Raw genomic sequence first — 14,611 nt, 5'->3', positions numbered from 1 at the left:
TAAGTACTGAATTGAACCTGAATAAAATTGTTAATAATAAAATGCCTTCACTGATCAATTATTTTGATTGAACTGAATCCAGATGCTGAACAGCAGCAGATGATTCCTGTAGTTTTCTGTCACCCTCTGGGCCCCTGTTGCACAGCTGAACCTTGTTCATTCACTTAACACTGCAAGAAATGTTCCCCCAACGTTCAAAACACTTCAAGGCTTTAATGTGAAAGTGGCCTCTTGTGGTATAAAACTGCAAACTGTATATAAAAAGATGGAGGAGAGGTGACTCTTACCCTAGGCATTATCACTGTAGTTGTCCCAATGTGATTCTCTCTCTCTCTCTCTCTCTCTCTCTCTCTCTCTCTCTCTCTCTCTCTCTCTCTCTCTCCCCCTCTGTGTGTCTTTTAGATACAGACTGATCAGATTAGTTATCAGATAAGGCCAGCAATCCTAAATATCAAGGAGTATCCAAAAGGTGTATGAGCTAATTAATGCTGAGTGATAAACTAATGCTACAACTGTACTGATCAGAAACAAAAGAATATTTTTTTCCACTTAATTTCATCAAAACTTGCTCCAAAATGCACCAACAGCACAAATAGAGGTAGAGAGGTCAAATTCAGTGGATATTTTTATTTAATTAATTAATTAATAATTTTTTTTTTTTGCAGTGGCCACTCCTGTCTCCCCCCGTCTCCGTGATACGCATGCACGCAGATGAACAGGCAGATGGACAAACTTCTGCTGGAGCTCAAGGGCTGAAGGACACCGTAAAGCGCAGGTGATAAGCGGCTTTAATCGGTTAATTTGGCCTCGGTGGCCTTTGTGCTAGCGGGCTGCAGGCAAACACTCGGGAGCTGGAAAAATCCACGGCACGACACTTTCTCTGCTGTCTGACCCCAGAGTCCTTCGGCTATCTTCCCAGCGTTAAAGAAAGAAGCAGTTTTCTATTGATATGAAGATTTTAATGCGCCAAGAACTGCATTTGTATTCTTCTGGATTTTTTTCATCACTAAATATTCTTTGTGACAAAAATCTGACTTCATCACCATATTTTTAATATTTAAATAAAAGTTTAACTTTGTAAATACCAACTTGTGTTTTTGTCCATCTGCTTTTACGCAGAGGATTTTTGCGTAAAAGGCGCAACGGTGCGCACTGGAGCTCGTCACTGCAGTCTGCTACAGTCTAAGTGGAGTCTGTGTGACAGCATGATAAGGCTACAGTGTGGCAGTCGGACTCCAACCCGGCCTTCATGAGCCCGTTGGCCGCGCTGCTGTGGCTCGGACGGGATCAGACCGACGCGGCGCAGATGGTGGCAAACCTGAGCGCAGCGCAGGAGGCGGGGACAGCGACCGCGGCACTGCACAACCTGCCTGCCCTGGTTTTCGGGGTGCTGCTGATCGTCGTCATCATCTGCGGCAACTTGATGGTGTGTCTGAGTGTGTTCGTCGAAAAGGCACTGAAAACCACCACCAACTACTTCATCGTGAGTCTGGCAGTGGCGGATCTGATGTTGGCGGTGCTCGTGCTGCCGCTCTTCGTCTATTCGGAGGTGAGATGCGACGGAACATACCGTCTTTGGAGATGTTAATTAACTGAGAAGGACCCATAACTGAGAGACACAGCTTCCAGTTATGTCTTAGGCTGCTAATCTCACAGGAGTATTTAGATTCAGGGACCCTAAAAACTGTTGGATCTCTTTCTGAGTCTTTGGGCACCAGATGGCAGGTCATTGCAGTAGCAGTTCTGGATGGCGTTCAACCAACAAATTATTTGAAAAGGCATTAAAAAGTTCATTAAATGTGCAGAATAAACCCTAATAATAGCAGAATCCATTACCTCTTTAAAACCCATGTCAAACAGAAATTCACAGGAGCTGGTTGACTTGAGATATTTAATTCCAAAGTAAACCAAAAACATTTTGCTGCTACATAAAAGGTCAATTTTCACAATAGAAATTCCGTGTTTACATTTTCTGATCTTTGAGTTTTATTTCTGTAAAAGATTATATAGATTTTGCATAAAATATTAAACAGCAACAAACCAAAAAAACTAACAAACTAGGCAGTCGATGTTATTAAAATTGGTGAAAAACAGTAAGACCCATGCAGAAACCAGGAGACCGTTTGTGTAATCCACAAATTGATCTTCAGCTATGAAAATCACGATCACCCCAAATCTGCTTTTGTCAGCAAAGATATTCTCTAATGACTACATATCACCACCTTTCATTGTTCCTTATTGATCTTCAGAGTTCAGAGTGATGTTTTTCAATGCTCTGCAGGTTTGAAGCAAAGGTCAGTGGTGGTTTGACAGGGTCATGACCTGGTAAAGAAGCTGGACAGGACAGTTCAGTCCAGGTCAAACTTCCTGTTTACTCAGTAAACTCAGCACGTTACTCTGCACGAACATACAGTGACTTGAAGGTAATAAAACAAAATAAAGAAAAAAACATTTTTTGAAATATCAAAGGCTGCCAGCAACCTTTAGCTGGTGGAGTGCAGTTCCTTTATAAAAAAATCTCAAATCACCAAAGTTTCAGACCTTTTTATGCTCAACCATCTCTGATTTGCATACAAATTTTATGGTCCAAAGTTTGGACAGGCAGGATAATTGCTGTGAAATTTTAGCTTCATATGTCAAATACTTATTACAGAACAAATACAGCTCCGGATTCATTTTTATGATAAGAAGGGGAAGTGAAATGTTCAGGTTTTTATCTTTAATAGTTTTCAACTTCCTGTTCAACAATTGACTCTGATTTCAATGTGTGGAAAAAATGGTCTGAAAATACAGCCTGAAAAGTATTTGATATATGAAGCTAAAATATCATAGGAATCATTGCATACATTCAAACTTTGTATCATAAAGAAACTGTAGAGTAGAAGGCCCGTTTTGATTTCAGATTGTGTGTCAAGGTAATTTTTGGTACGAGTAAACATTAAACGACAAGCATTTGTCTGCCTCTCAGTTCCAGGATGGTGTATGGACCCTCAACACTACCATCTGTGATGGTCTCATGACGATGGATGTTATGTTGTGTACTGCCTCCATCTTCAATCTCTGTGCTATCAGCATTGACAGGTCAGTACTCACCTGTACAGGTACACACAGCAGGATCTTGTGTTGTTCCCTTACATTGAAGCCGCACGGCAAGAGAACAGCAGACAATCAGCAGTTCGCTTGATGGACGGTATTTAACAAAAATCTCATCCTGGTGGTGATGATACAGGAAGTGCCAGTAGGTCAGTGATCTTGACAATAGGAATATTAGCTGAATTTCTTGGAACAAAATTTTAAGAACAATTACAAATTGTTCTTGAACAGTTGGGTCTCATTGAAAGTTATATTGCTTTCAAGAAGACCATACATCTACAGCCTCTTCCCTTGAAGTTCACATATTGCTGTTTTGAACAGCAGTTAACACCAGCCTGTTTAAATGCTCTGGACCAGTAGCTGTGTAAAAGATTTTGTTTTGCTATGTTTATGGCTTTCAGCATATACTGAACATAAAGAGGTGTCACTTCAGTCATTGGTTAGCACGGGAATTTGAAACCTGCCACAGCTTTCCACTTGGAGCCAGGTCCTTCCAAAAGAGGAAGGTTAGGCTTTTTACACTCTAAAAACTCTTCACTCTTGTTACACTCCCATGACAACACAAAAAAGAATTCAGAAACCACAGGGGTCCTAAAGCCTTTTAAAGTATTACTGATGTCAAAATAATGCAAAAAGTACCTAAGAATACCTGCAGCATTTACTACAATGTAGTAATGTATACTTTTTAGTGGAGTGAATACTGTAATATGTTTTACAGCAGTAGGTTCTGTGAAAGATGCAAGAATGCCGCTCAGATTAGGATTGAACTTTCCACAGAGCACTGTGGCTGTTCTGTGTCTGTTGTCCTATTACAGCTGATGTTCCACACCTTACAAACCATCGACGTCTGACACTTTAAACCCTTTGTATTTCGTTCATTTAGTAACAGTATGGATCTGAATTATTCCCCCTCTTTAAGCTGTTAAAATGCCTAACAGCTTTTCTTCAACACTCTAACTAAAAAGTAGACCTTAGAATAAATGGAGACAGCTGGAACCAGAGATCTTTTTAGTCTGATCTGCATGATTGAACTTTAAGATGGGTTTCAGGGAGCTGCCATGTTGCTCATAACGATGGTGCTGTCAGGCTATTAGAAGATGCTCTCCATATTAGCTTACACACATTTCGTCTGTTAAAGAAGTGCTAAGTTCAGTTCATTAACTTCGCAGTTATTCAGTTATTAAACGTGACATTAGTAAATGTACAAACCACCAAGGTAAGTGGAAGGTCATCCTGTGGGAAACAAGATGTTAGTTTTTGTAAAGCTTTTCATTTAAATCCACACATTCTAACCTTGTGGTGAAATTAAAAGTTAAAAGATCATCAGATATATTTTAGTACTCTCCATTCTCTCGGAACTCAGGAATGTATCTATACAAACATACATCTTGAGATACATCACAGGAAACACTTTGAAATGCTACTGGCCAGTTTAAATGACTTTCATGTCAAGTTGATCCATCCTCTGTACAAAAAAATTAAAAGATCATGACTGAGAAAATGAGTGAGTATGACTCATCATCTGGGTGTTATGAATGTCCCGACTAGATTTTGTGCAAAACTATAAAGTAGATGTTGAGATAAATATCAAGAAAACAACTAGAAAATTCAAACAGACGTCACAAGACTCCGTATCCCATCAAAATATTTTTGTGTAGATAGTACATCGATAGATACTAATGAATGATACGTGATCTTATATTTATCTTATATATTCTACTCTACTGAAGGGCTCAAAGCATTTTATACAACATTCCTCATTCACACAAACACTATTCTATGTTTAAGTGCTTAAGCGTTAACTGAGAGTCACACACATTCATATAATGAACGCATCAGAGACCAACTTGGGGTTCAGTATCTTGCTGAAGTATGCTTTGGCATGCAGACTGGAATAGCCATCAAACCACCAACCTTCCGATTAGTAGATGATCTGCTTTGTCTCCTGAACTACAGCCACTCCGTTGTAGCTTGGACCACAATACTGGAAAAACAGATACAGGCTTAAACTCCACGTGTTCATTCCCGGAGTGGACTCCTAGAGAAAATATGAGGAAAAACTGTACAGTTGATGAAAAGAATGAGGTAAAGATTCACAACTAATGTAGAGACTCAAGACTCAAGAGTTTTAACTGGCCTCTCATGATTCAGGAACATTCAGGGACACCATCAGATCCAAAGCTTGTCAGGGTCCGATGGTTCTGATATGTCGGCGACCTTTTGTCTGACTCCTGTAAAAGCGCCAAAAGAAAACCCCCCAGAAAAGGCAAAAGAATTTAAATCCCCAAATGAGGGATGAGCCAACTGCTGATGAACTGCCAGGTTCGCTCGGCGCTTGTTAGTATGTCTCATGAGATTATCCGAACTCTCAGCCGATGTTGAGGGATGACAAAAATTCAGGATGCTCTTCAAATCTGATGTCCTGACTCCAGAAAATATGATTACATCAAAGACTGATGGGGAGCAGTGAAGTTAACGTGGACTGATGATGATGATCTGAAGCTTTTTGAAGTAGCCAGCAGCGTTTAGAGGTTTAACTGGATGACAGTCTGAATAATTCAAGAGGCAGGTCAGGAGGCAGAATCTGAAGGTCTGCACAGAGTCCACCTGCTGTTAATGTTCAGGTCTGAAGAAGGAACTCTTCTAGTTTTTAAAAAGCTGCCTGATAAGCAGCTGGTTTGACAGAGTCACTTTAGAGGGCTAGGGGCTTCTTTCAGAGTTTTATTTATTTACACAGTAAAAACAAAACAGAAAAAAAGATTAAGATGAAACTGGAAACATCCTACAGCTACAGCATCTTTCAGTCCCAACTGTAACTAATCACATAGTTACTGGCTGCAGTGTTTGAAGAGTACTTAAATTCTGCACTAGTGTGAAGATTCAGGTTAGTTTGATTTTATTTCCATAAAAAGATAAAATTGCCTTCAGTCTTAAAGAATTGTTAAGATGGCAGTGGAATTGGTACATGCCAATTTTAGGTGTTCTCAGCAGCAGACAGCCTTCCTGTGGTGAGCACTCTGAGTGTGGAGAACTACAATGTACAGTGCATTCTGATACCAGAGGATAAATCCTTCAAGCCCACCTTGAGACATTTTAAAAATCGTTTTAGTTCTTCTGCTATAGGGTTTGCAAAACAAATAAATCCTCTGGCTGGGTTTTGTTCTTTTGTGGCTGTAAGACCACTGCATGCTTTTGGACATACTGGGACAAGAAATAAGGATAATAACACAAAACACCATCAGTACCAACTTAGAACCATATATCATAAACAAAACCTAAACCTAGTGTAGCAGCTCTAAGCTGGCTGTGATGCCATATTTCTGGCCCCTCTTGCAGGTTCATCGCTGTGTCAATCCCGCTCAACTACAACAGGAAGCATGTGGACCTGCGGCAAGTTGTTTTGCTGTCGGCCACCTGGATCCTGGCCTTGGCTGTAGCCTCGCCAATCATCTTTGGCATCAACAATGTCCCAGGCCGCGATCCGAGGGAATGTAAACTAGAGAATGATGACTATGTTCTGTATTCTTCCGTCTGCTCCTTCTTCATCCCCTGCCCCATCATGCTGCTGCTGTACTGTGGCATGTTCCGCGGCCTGCGACGATGGGAGGAGGCACGTAAAGCCAAGCTGAAGGACAGCATCCAGGCGTGCCGCAAGCTGCAGGAGGCCACAGCCACGTTGCCTCCTCTGGCTTCGCTGCCACCTCTGCTGCCTCCCATTATAGAGCGAGACCCAGCAGATACTCTCGATGAAGCATCCACCTTGCAGTCCCCAGACCTGCCCCCGAACTCAACAGAGAACAAAGACGGCCCTGTGCCAGCGGTCAGTTTTGCAGAGATTAAGTTCAACCACGACCCGCGCAGAAGAAAAAGGGCCAAGATCAACAGCCGCGAGAGGAAGGCTATGAAGGTGCTTCCTGTCGTTGTGGGTGAGTTCACTTCCTTCAGTAGCATTGAGGAGACATTTTAACTGAAAACGTTATAATCTAAAACCAAGCTGCCTTCGCTGTTGTTATTGGCCCTGTCGCTGCTGTGGCATTGGTTGGACTCTGAATGCTGAGGAGGCAGGCCAACGGAAAACAAGGAATTGAACACTTTAACTTTTCCTTGATGTTCTTCAGATATATATATATTTTTAGAGCAATATTTGATAGAAGTCCTGTTATAGAAATCCACATCATTGGGCTTGTTTTCAGTAACATCCTAACCACATAAGGCTGAATTAGGAACGTGCCCTGGGCTTACAAAAGCCCAAAGTGCAGCAAATCTTGTTGTACTAAGAACAACACTGATGTAACACAAACAAATGGCACAATTTAAGTGTCACACATTAAAGGTGGGCCCTGCGGCTGGTGTAGAGTCTGGATTTCAGGGATAATTTTACCCACTTTGAAGATATAAATGGTGTTGAAAGGTCAAAACACCATAACATAAAATAAATACAATAAAAGAAAACATGAAATCAAACAAATACAATATCATGTGACAAAAACAAACTAAAACACAGGCACCACAACATAAAAAACACGATGGGACTCAAACTGAGCTTGAATTAACAGCAATGGTATAAAAGTGAATTTTAAGACGGAATGTAAAAGACTGGAGGGACCCTGCAGTATGAATATCAAGTGGCAGGATATTCCAGAGTCTAGGAGCCTGATCCTGACATGAAAGCCTGATCCCCTCTAAATGAGGTCATTGAAGAAGGTATGCATACTTACTGATATTCAAAATATATATTGTCATTTGAAAAACAATCAACCATCATTATTTTTCTTCTTGTCCTTCTTGCTAAAACTGTTGCTGTTGATTTGATTGTCGGCGAACCTTTAAAGTGAATGTTGTTATGTCAGACATCTCTGCTCTGCGGCTACCTGAACTCTTCACCGCCACCTCTGATGCCTATCCCGAGGCACTAACAGATCAATTAGAAAGGGGTCAGTCTATTAATAGCAGCCAGCTTTGCTCCCTAATGCGAACAAGTGCTTTCCTTTAGCACACAGCAGCCAATCCTTACAGCTCCTTAAGCTCAAATCCAATTATTGGTTAAGGCCATGTCAGGTGCATGTTTAAGTGTGCAGGTAAGGCTCATGTTTAAGTGACAGTCTGAGCAATATAATCCAAATATATTAGGTGGTTTATACAGTACTAGTCAAGGAAAAAATACTTTTAGAAAGCTCGTTGCGAGCACTGTTTTATCAATAGGTATAAATTGTGTTTGGGTCAGGTGCTCTCCGTTATCAATGGGATCAATGAGAGAAAATATGAGAGAAAGAAACTCTAAGTTACAATGTCCTAAGTGGATTTTTACCAAATTAAAAAAATGAATTTTTGGTACAGGTAGCCTGAGAAAGATGTATACTGAGTTAGTTAATCAGAGAGGCTCAGTGGACAAAAGCGAGTGTTGGTATAGTCTTTTTGTGACCAGAGGTTATAGTGATGCACAGTAATTAGTTTTTTCTACTTTGATGCAATGGTTCCATAATGTGGTGGTTTAAACATTTATTTAACAAGACAAAGATCCAAAACATGCAGAACAACACAAATACTGGGAATAAATCCAAAAATCATAACATGAGACTTAGTGTTCAATCCCAGTTGGTAGATATGAAGGGCACTTAGTGGGTTAAAGTAACCAGGTGTCCCACTTTAAACCAGACTGTACAGCATTTTCAGTCTTCAGTATCTCCATCTTCATCTGCTGCTGTGGTGACTCGTCATCAACATTTAGATTCCAGGAGATTCTGTCCTAAATCCTGTCACGACTGAGATCTGTTCTGCTTTGATGGTTAATTGCCATATAGCGGGGGAGATACTCCTCTACTTGAACAAGCTTGATTATCTACATTTTTGTTCAGAAATTGACATACAGACATCATGGGCATGCATGCCATGGTCATTTTGGTCCATCATTTGAGCTATTCTTTTTCCAGGGTGGGATGATTGTACAGCATATATCTTTCATGACTTAAAAACAGATTTGGGTGCACAAATTTGAATGTATTCAGGATTTTCTTTAATTGACACATGGTCAAAATAATATATACAGGCTCAAATATATACACAGATTCTCTTAAATATAATACAAGTGGTCATGAAGGTTCTATAATTTGCTAACTTGACAAAATCATGGCCTAATTTCTTGTTAGTGATTGTGATTGAATAAAACCAGTAGTTTCTCTTTGCCAGCATAAAAAGGATTTATTTGAAAGCACTCATTGGACTAACTAATACTCAGAACAGTGTGAAAGTCCATAAAACTTAGTGTAGATCAAACAAGGAGAACTGTAGATTTACATAATTTGGGAAGGTCTCTTGAATGAATCAATTTCCAAACAACTGCAAATTCCAAAATCATCAGTTTAAAAAATTGTATGCAAGTACAAGTTATTCAGATGTGTCACCACTTTGCCAAAGTCTCGAAGGAGACCCAATCTTTCACCCTCAAAAGATAGGAAAAGGATGTTCAGGAACAATCCAGGAATCACCAACACCCAATCCTGTCATGAATTGGAAACTGCTGGAACACTACCATCAGTGTCCACAAGGAAGTGAGTTTTACTTTGCGATGAATTGAGACCGTGCTGACCAAGAAAGAAGCTGTGCTCCAAAATTGGGACTTTCAAGCTTGACTGAAATTTGCAACTGCCCACATAGACAAGCCAAATGCCTCCTGGAGAAATGTTTTATGGTTAGACAAGACAAATATTGAGCTATTAGCCAGTGAAAGAGGGAGTAATGGTGAGACTTTAAAACCTAAGAACACTATAACGATTGTCAAGAGTGGTAGTGGTAACATCATGCCCCAAGGCTGTTTTGCTGCTAGTGGCACTGGTACATACACAAAGTGGATAGAGTAATGAAGAAGAACTGCCTCCAAATTCTTCAACTTCACCTCAAGTTGGAAACTTGTAGATGGTTAAAACTTGGACACAACTGAGTATTCCAACAGGACAGTGGTCCACATTAAGTCCAAACATTAAGTTTCACTCATCTTCTTGCTTTCTTGAGTGTGCAAAGAATCTATTCTTATCATTACTTCGACTTTCCCATACCACCAAACTCAATGCTGACACCATTGCTGTAATCCAGTCGTCGCCTTTGAATCCTATCACCAGTGAGATCTGTTCTGCTATCATGGGTCAGTGTGGTCAAATAACTGAAGTGAATTCTGTATCTCAAAAAATCCTGTTTAATTCTTCCAAACAATCTCTCTTATTGAAATATCAGTGGGGACGAATGCATATATTTTTATCCCTGGATGTATACTCTTGACTCTGTGTGGATTCAAATTTCTGGACCCTGAATTCTTGTTTTTCCACCCTGGAAGAAGACCAGTCCAATCAAATCACTAGTCCAATTTTACCATGACATTCATGTGCATGACAAATGTATGTAAACCTCTGTCCACAACTAAATATATTAATACTATGTTAATATGCATAATATGTGAATGATATCTGTTTTGCTTAACTTTAAAATGAAATGTATTTTCTCTGTAAACGCTGACTTTTTGCTCTTTAGGATCAGAAGTATTGATTTCACAGAGACGAAGCATTCATCTCCTGATTCCTGTTTCTCTCCCAAAGGTGCCTTCCTATTCTGCTGGACTCCTTTCTTTGTCCTCCACACAATGCGAGCACGCTGTCAAGAGTGCCACATCCCACCAGCCCTAATGAGCGTGGTGACGTGGCTGGGCTATGTCAACAGCGCCCTGAACCCCGTCATATACACTGTCTTCAACACTGAGTTCAGGAACTTCTTCAAAAAAGTCCTCCAGCGCTGTTGCTCATAGAACTACCGGAGTGGACGCTGCTCCGTGGACCATTCTTAAACGCACAACAGCTGCAAGAGATGCTGCTGACTGTTTATATACTGTCTTTAGTCTGTTTATGTTGCCATGGTTTCCTTCCTCTGTGAGGTTTTTATTTTTCTACATTTGATGACAGCAAAGTGTGTTTGAGCTTCATGTTTCATGTGAAGAAGCTATTCTCTTAGTCTATAAGGTGGATCAATAGCATTTTTGCCATACACAACTTATTTTATATGTTGAAACTCGTCTTTTCAGAATAAATGTTTTTGCTGAAAATACACATTAATAAGAATAGTCTCTTTCAGAGTTTGAGGCCCGCTTGAGAAAATGTTGACGAGTGCACAGATGAATCCAAGATGTAGGTGGAAGCAGACGGGTGTTGTGGAAGTTTTCCATTTAAATAAAGCCTGCAGACGAGCGGTGAGCGGTAGCTAACGTTCTTTAATCCAAACACACAAAGAAGAGAACACCAAGCTTGTGGAGAACCCACATGACCGCGGGGCAGGGTCAGCAGAGTCTCACTGAGTCTAACGTGGCTCTCAGTTAAATACCTTCTCCAGGAACAAAAGGCAGTACACACTTGTTTCACACCTTAAGGTTCACACTCCCTTGCTACCTCCCAGAGTCCTCGAAGAGACAAAAGACTCTTCCTGTGGAGCTGTCTGCTTCCCCCCAACTTCCTTACTACACCCCCACCATTTGTCTTACTGTATGAGTGTCAGACATGTTAAAATCCAGCGGCACCAAGGCATTATACAATAAAATAATGTGATTAATACATAAGTAAAAGAAATTCCTATACACGGGCAATCATTACGTCATCATAAAATCATTTGTAAGCCCTTTTGCCAGTAAAGTAGTTGAAAATGTAGTCATCAAATGCCACTGAAAGGTTTTAATCTGCCATGGTGGAGTGTGATGTAGGACCCAAATGCAGATAGAGTGAGCTGGAGTACGAACAAAAAGCCAGCTGTTTATTTAGGCTGGTAACCCAATAGCAAAACCAAACAGAAATCAGCATGATCAAAACTGGAGCACTAGGGATTCTAGGGAATACATGGGATTTAGGGATTTTTACACACAAAAATAATCTCATTAATAACTGAAAACACCATAAATACAAGAATCTAAAAATAAATCCAACACTTGAGCAGAAACCCAGGGTCCATGGCAATAATCCTCTTAACCTCCCAAGGCTAAGTTGTTTTTGTTTTTGTGTTGTTCTTGAGTGTTAAACTGTTCACACCACACATTACACATCTATTCCATTAAAGTCATAACAACAGACTTTATGATTCAAGTCATCAGGTAGCAGGTAATTCCCACTAGGCTGAATGAGCTAATCCAGTCAATGCCTTTACATTCAAATGAGTTCCCTCTGCTCGAGACTTGTTCTATTACTGACTAACTTTTTTAAGACTGAAAGCTGGGGGCGTGGCCACTTCGATCAATATGTGGACACTGTGTGTTGCACTTCACTTCTTGTTGGATTCACTTAATTGGACTTCTGCTGTGTTTGTGTTGCTGATGCCTTTTGGAGTTTTTTGTTTGTTTCTTTGTTTTTTTTATGGAATTATCTGATATATAACATGATGATATATAACATTATTCTTCAGATTTTAAGAATGAAATTCATGTTGCAAACACATGTGGTGTTTGTAGATGAAGATCAGATCCCCAGCAGCTAGAACACTAACCCCACGGCTTTAAAATGAGTGCACAATCCAAATGGTGATGCCAGGGTGGCTATGTCTATCTCATATATACAGTCTATGGTTATTGTGAGTGGAAATGGCCACATGTAGGTTAATATTACTGTCATGACCCAAGAAAACAATTTCTAAGCAACCATATTCAGACATGGTAAAAAGTAACAAGTACACTTTCAATTCTTAAGTTTTACACAGTAGGACATGAAAAACAAACAAACAATCATAACCTGAACATGACATATTACTCCACAATGTCATTATGTATTTAAGAATTAATTGAGGTTTGTGGTTTTATGTACAACTCTCACTTTGGGCCAAGCTTTCGCTGTCAGAGAGATGGTCACACATTTGACTCTGTAATACTTTAGGAGTTTATGACTGGATCAAATCATTGCCCTTCCACAACCCTGCTTGACAGTTGGTGTGAGATGTATGTGGTACTGGGCATTATGAGAAAAAATCATTACTTTTGGTCTCATCGCCCAAAAGGACGTTGTTCCAGAAGTCTTGTAGTCTGTTTAGATGCAGCTTTGCAAAAATAAACTGTGCTGCCATGTTCTTTTCTTTTTTTCCTGGCAAACCTTCCAACCTTCCACAAGCCATACTTGTTCAGTCTTTTTCAAACTGTACTGCCATGAACTTGTCTGCTTTTATAGAGGTGGACACACATGTTGGTGATTCGTTAGTCAAGTGCATTTGATTAGCAGCACCTGGCTGCTATATAACCTCTTAATTCCTATGGAAGCAGTATGGCTGTACTTAGGTTTTCTCATTGTTTTTGCATTTTTCTTAAATAAATAACGATACTGAGTGTTTCTTTTCCAGCCACCTTTTTCACTCACTATGTGTTTATACACCAAACTGCATTTAATTATTAGTTATTATTAACCTCTGGCTCTCTTCTACAGCACGTCTTTGTCCTGTCCTCCTCCCCCCTGCCCCCAACCGGTCGCAGCAGATGGGCGCCCCTCATTGAGCATGGTTTTGCTGGAGGTTTCTTCCTGTTAAGTGCTTGCTCATAGGGGGTCATATGATTGTCTTGATTTTCTCTGTTTTCTCTGAATTATTGTAGGGTCTTTACCTTACAATATAAAGCGCCTTGAGGCAACTGTTGTTATGATTTGGTGCTATATAAATTAAACTGAATTGATATGAAATACAGTCTCATGTGTTGTTCATCTGAGATTGCATTTCCTAATGTTAATATCTGATAAGGACCAGATTATCTTTATTATGTGTTATACACTCCTTAGGGTTGAAATAGGGCATTCTTACTTTTTGCTATCGCTCTATCTTGATTTCGCAATTTAGGTGTTTTCAAATCATATTTTTTCATTATGGATAATTAGATCATCCATAATGATTACCAAAAAGAATTTCACTGCGGCACCACCATGTAATTTATAACACTGCTACATCACTGCAGCAAAGGGAGATTGTAAGCCATAATGTCAGCAGAAGTAAGCTTTATAACTAGTGTTTAAGTTGCTCCTAACATCAGTCCTGACTGAATGGGGTCCCTACAGAACCTTGAACACACAAAAGAACATTATCATTATTTGATAGTGAAAAGTCAAGAAGGCCAACAGATTACATCAATCAAAACAGGCCAGGCCAACAGGGAAGGCGATTTTTTAAATCCCTCAACTCTACATTTACAGATGTGAATTTTGGCATTAAGTCAATAAAATTGCCTCGCTGTGGTTAGGCTAAGCAGTAAGTGCCAGAAATGGCTCGTTCCGTCACTATCAGTGATCAGCAGCAGACACCTGAGTGCTGCTGGGCCTGAGACCCAGCAGAATCAAATGTCATGTCCAAAATGATTAATAAGGAGTCACTCTAATATAGCAGGTAGGCTACCAACTTGTTATTAAAAAGCAAAACTCTATTTAGCTGCACATCAGGGAAATTAAAAAAGCTAAATGTGCAAAAAGAAGAGAAATGGCCTTAATGTATAAAATAACAACCAAAAAAACCCAAACAAATAACACTAGTA

The 14,611-nt window shown here is 39.9% G+C and overlaps 1 protein-coding gene across 1 annotated transcript; it reads left to right on the top strand.

Annotated features, from left to right (window-relative positions):
- The first annotated feature begins 846 nt into the window (after positions 1 to 846).
- Positions 847 to 11,199, top strand: drd4a (dopamine receptor D4a). The gene is made up of 4 exons (XM_080304546.1): positions 847 to 1,549; positions 2,969 to 3,081; positions 6,430 to 7,019; positions 10,680 to 11,199. The coding sequence occupies exons 1-4, from the start codon at positions 1,250 to 1,252 to the stop codon at positions 10,883 to 10,885; spliced, it is 1,209 nt and encodes a 402-aa protein (XP_080160672.1). The 5' UTR covers positions 847 to 1,249; the 3' UTR covers positions 10,886 to 11,199.
- The last annotated feature ends 3,412 nt before the right edge of the window (positions 11,200 to 14,611 follow it).

This window comes from Astatotilapia calliptera, chromosome 7 (assembly GCF_964374335.1).
Source record: "Astatotilapia calliptera chromosome 7, fAstCal68.1, whole genome shotgun sequence".
Lineage (NCBI taxonomy): Eukaryota > Metazoa > Chordata > Actinopteri > Cichliformes > Cichlidae > Astatotilapia > Astatotilapia calliptera.
The sequence above is the reverse complement of the archived record's forward strand: the minus strand, read 5'-3'. Positions and strand labels throughout refer to the sequence as shown.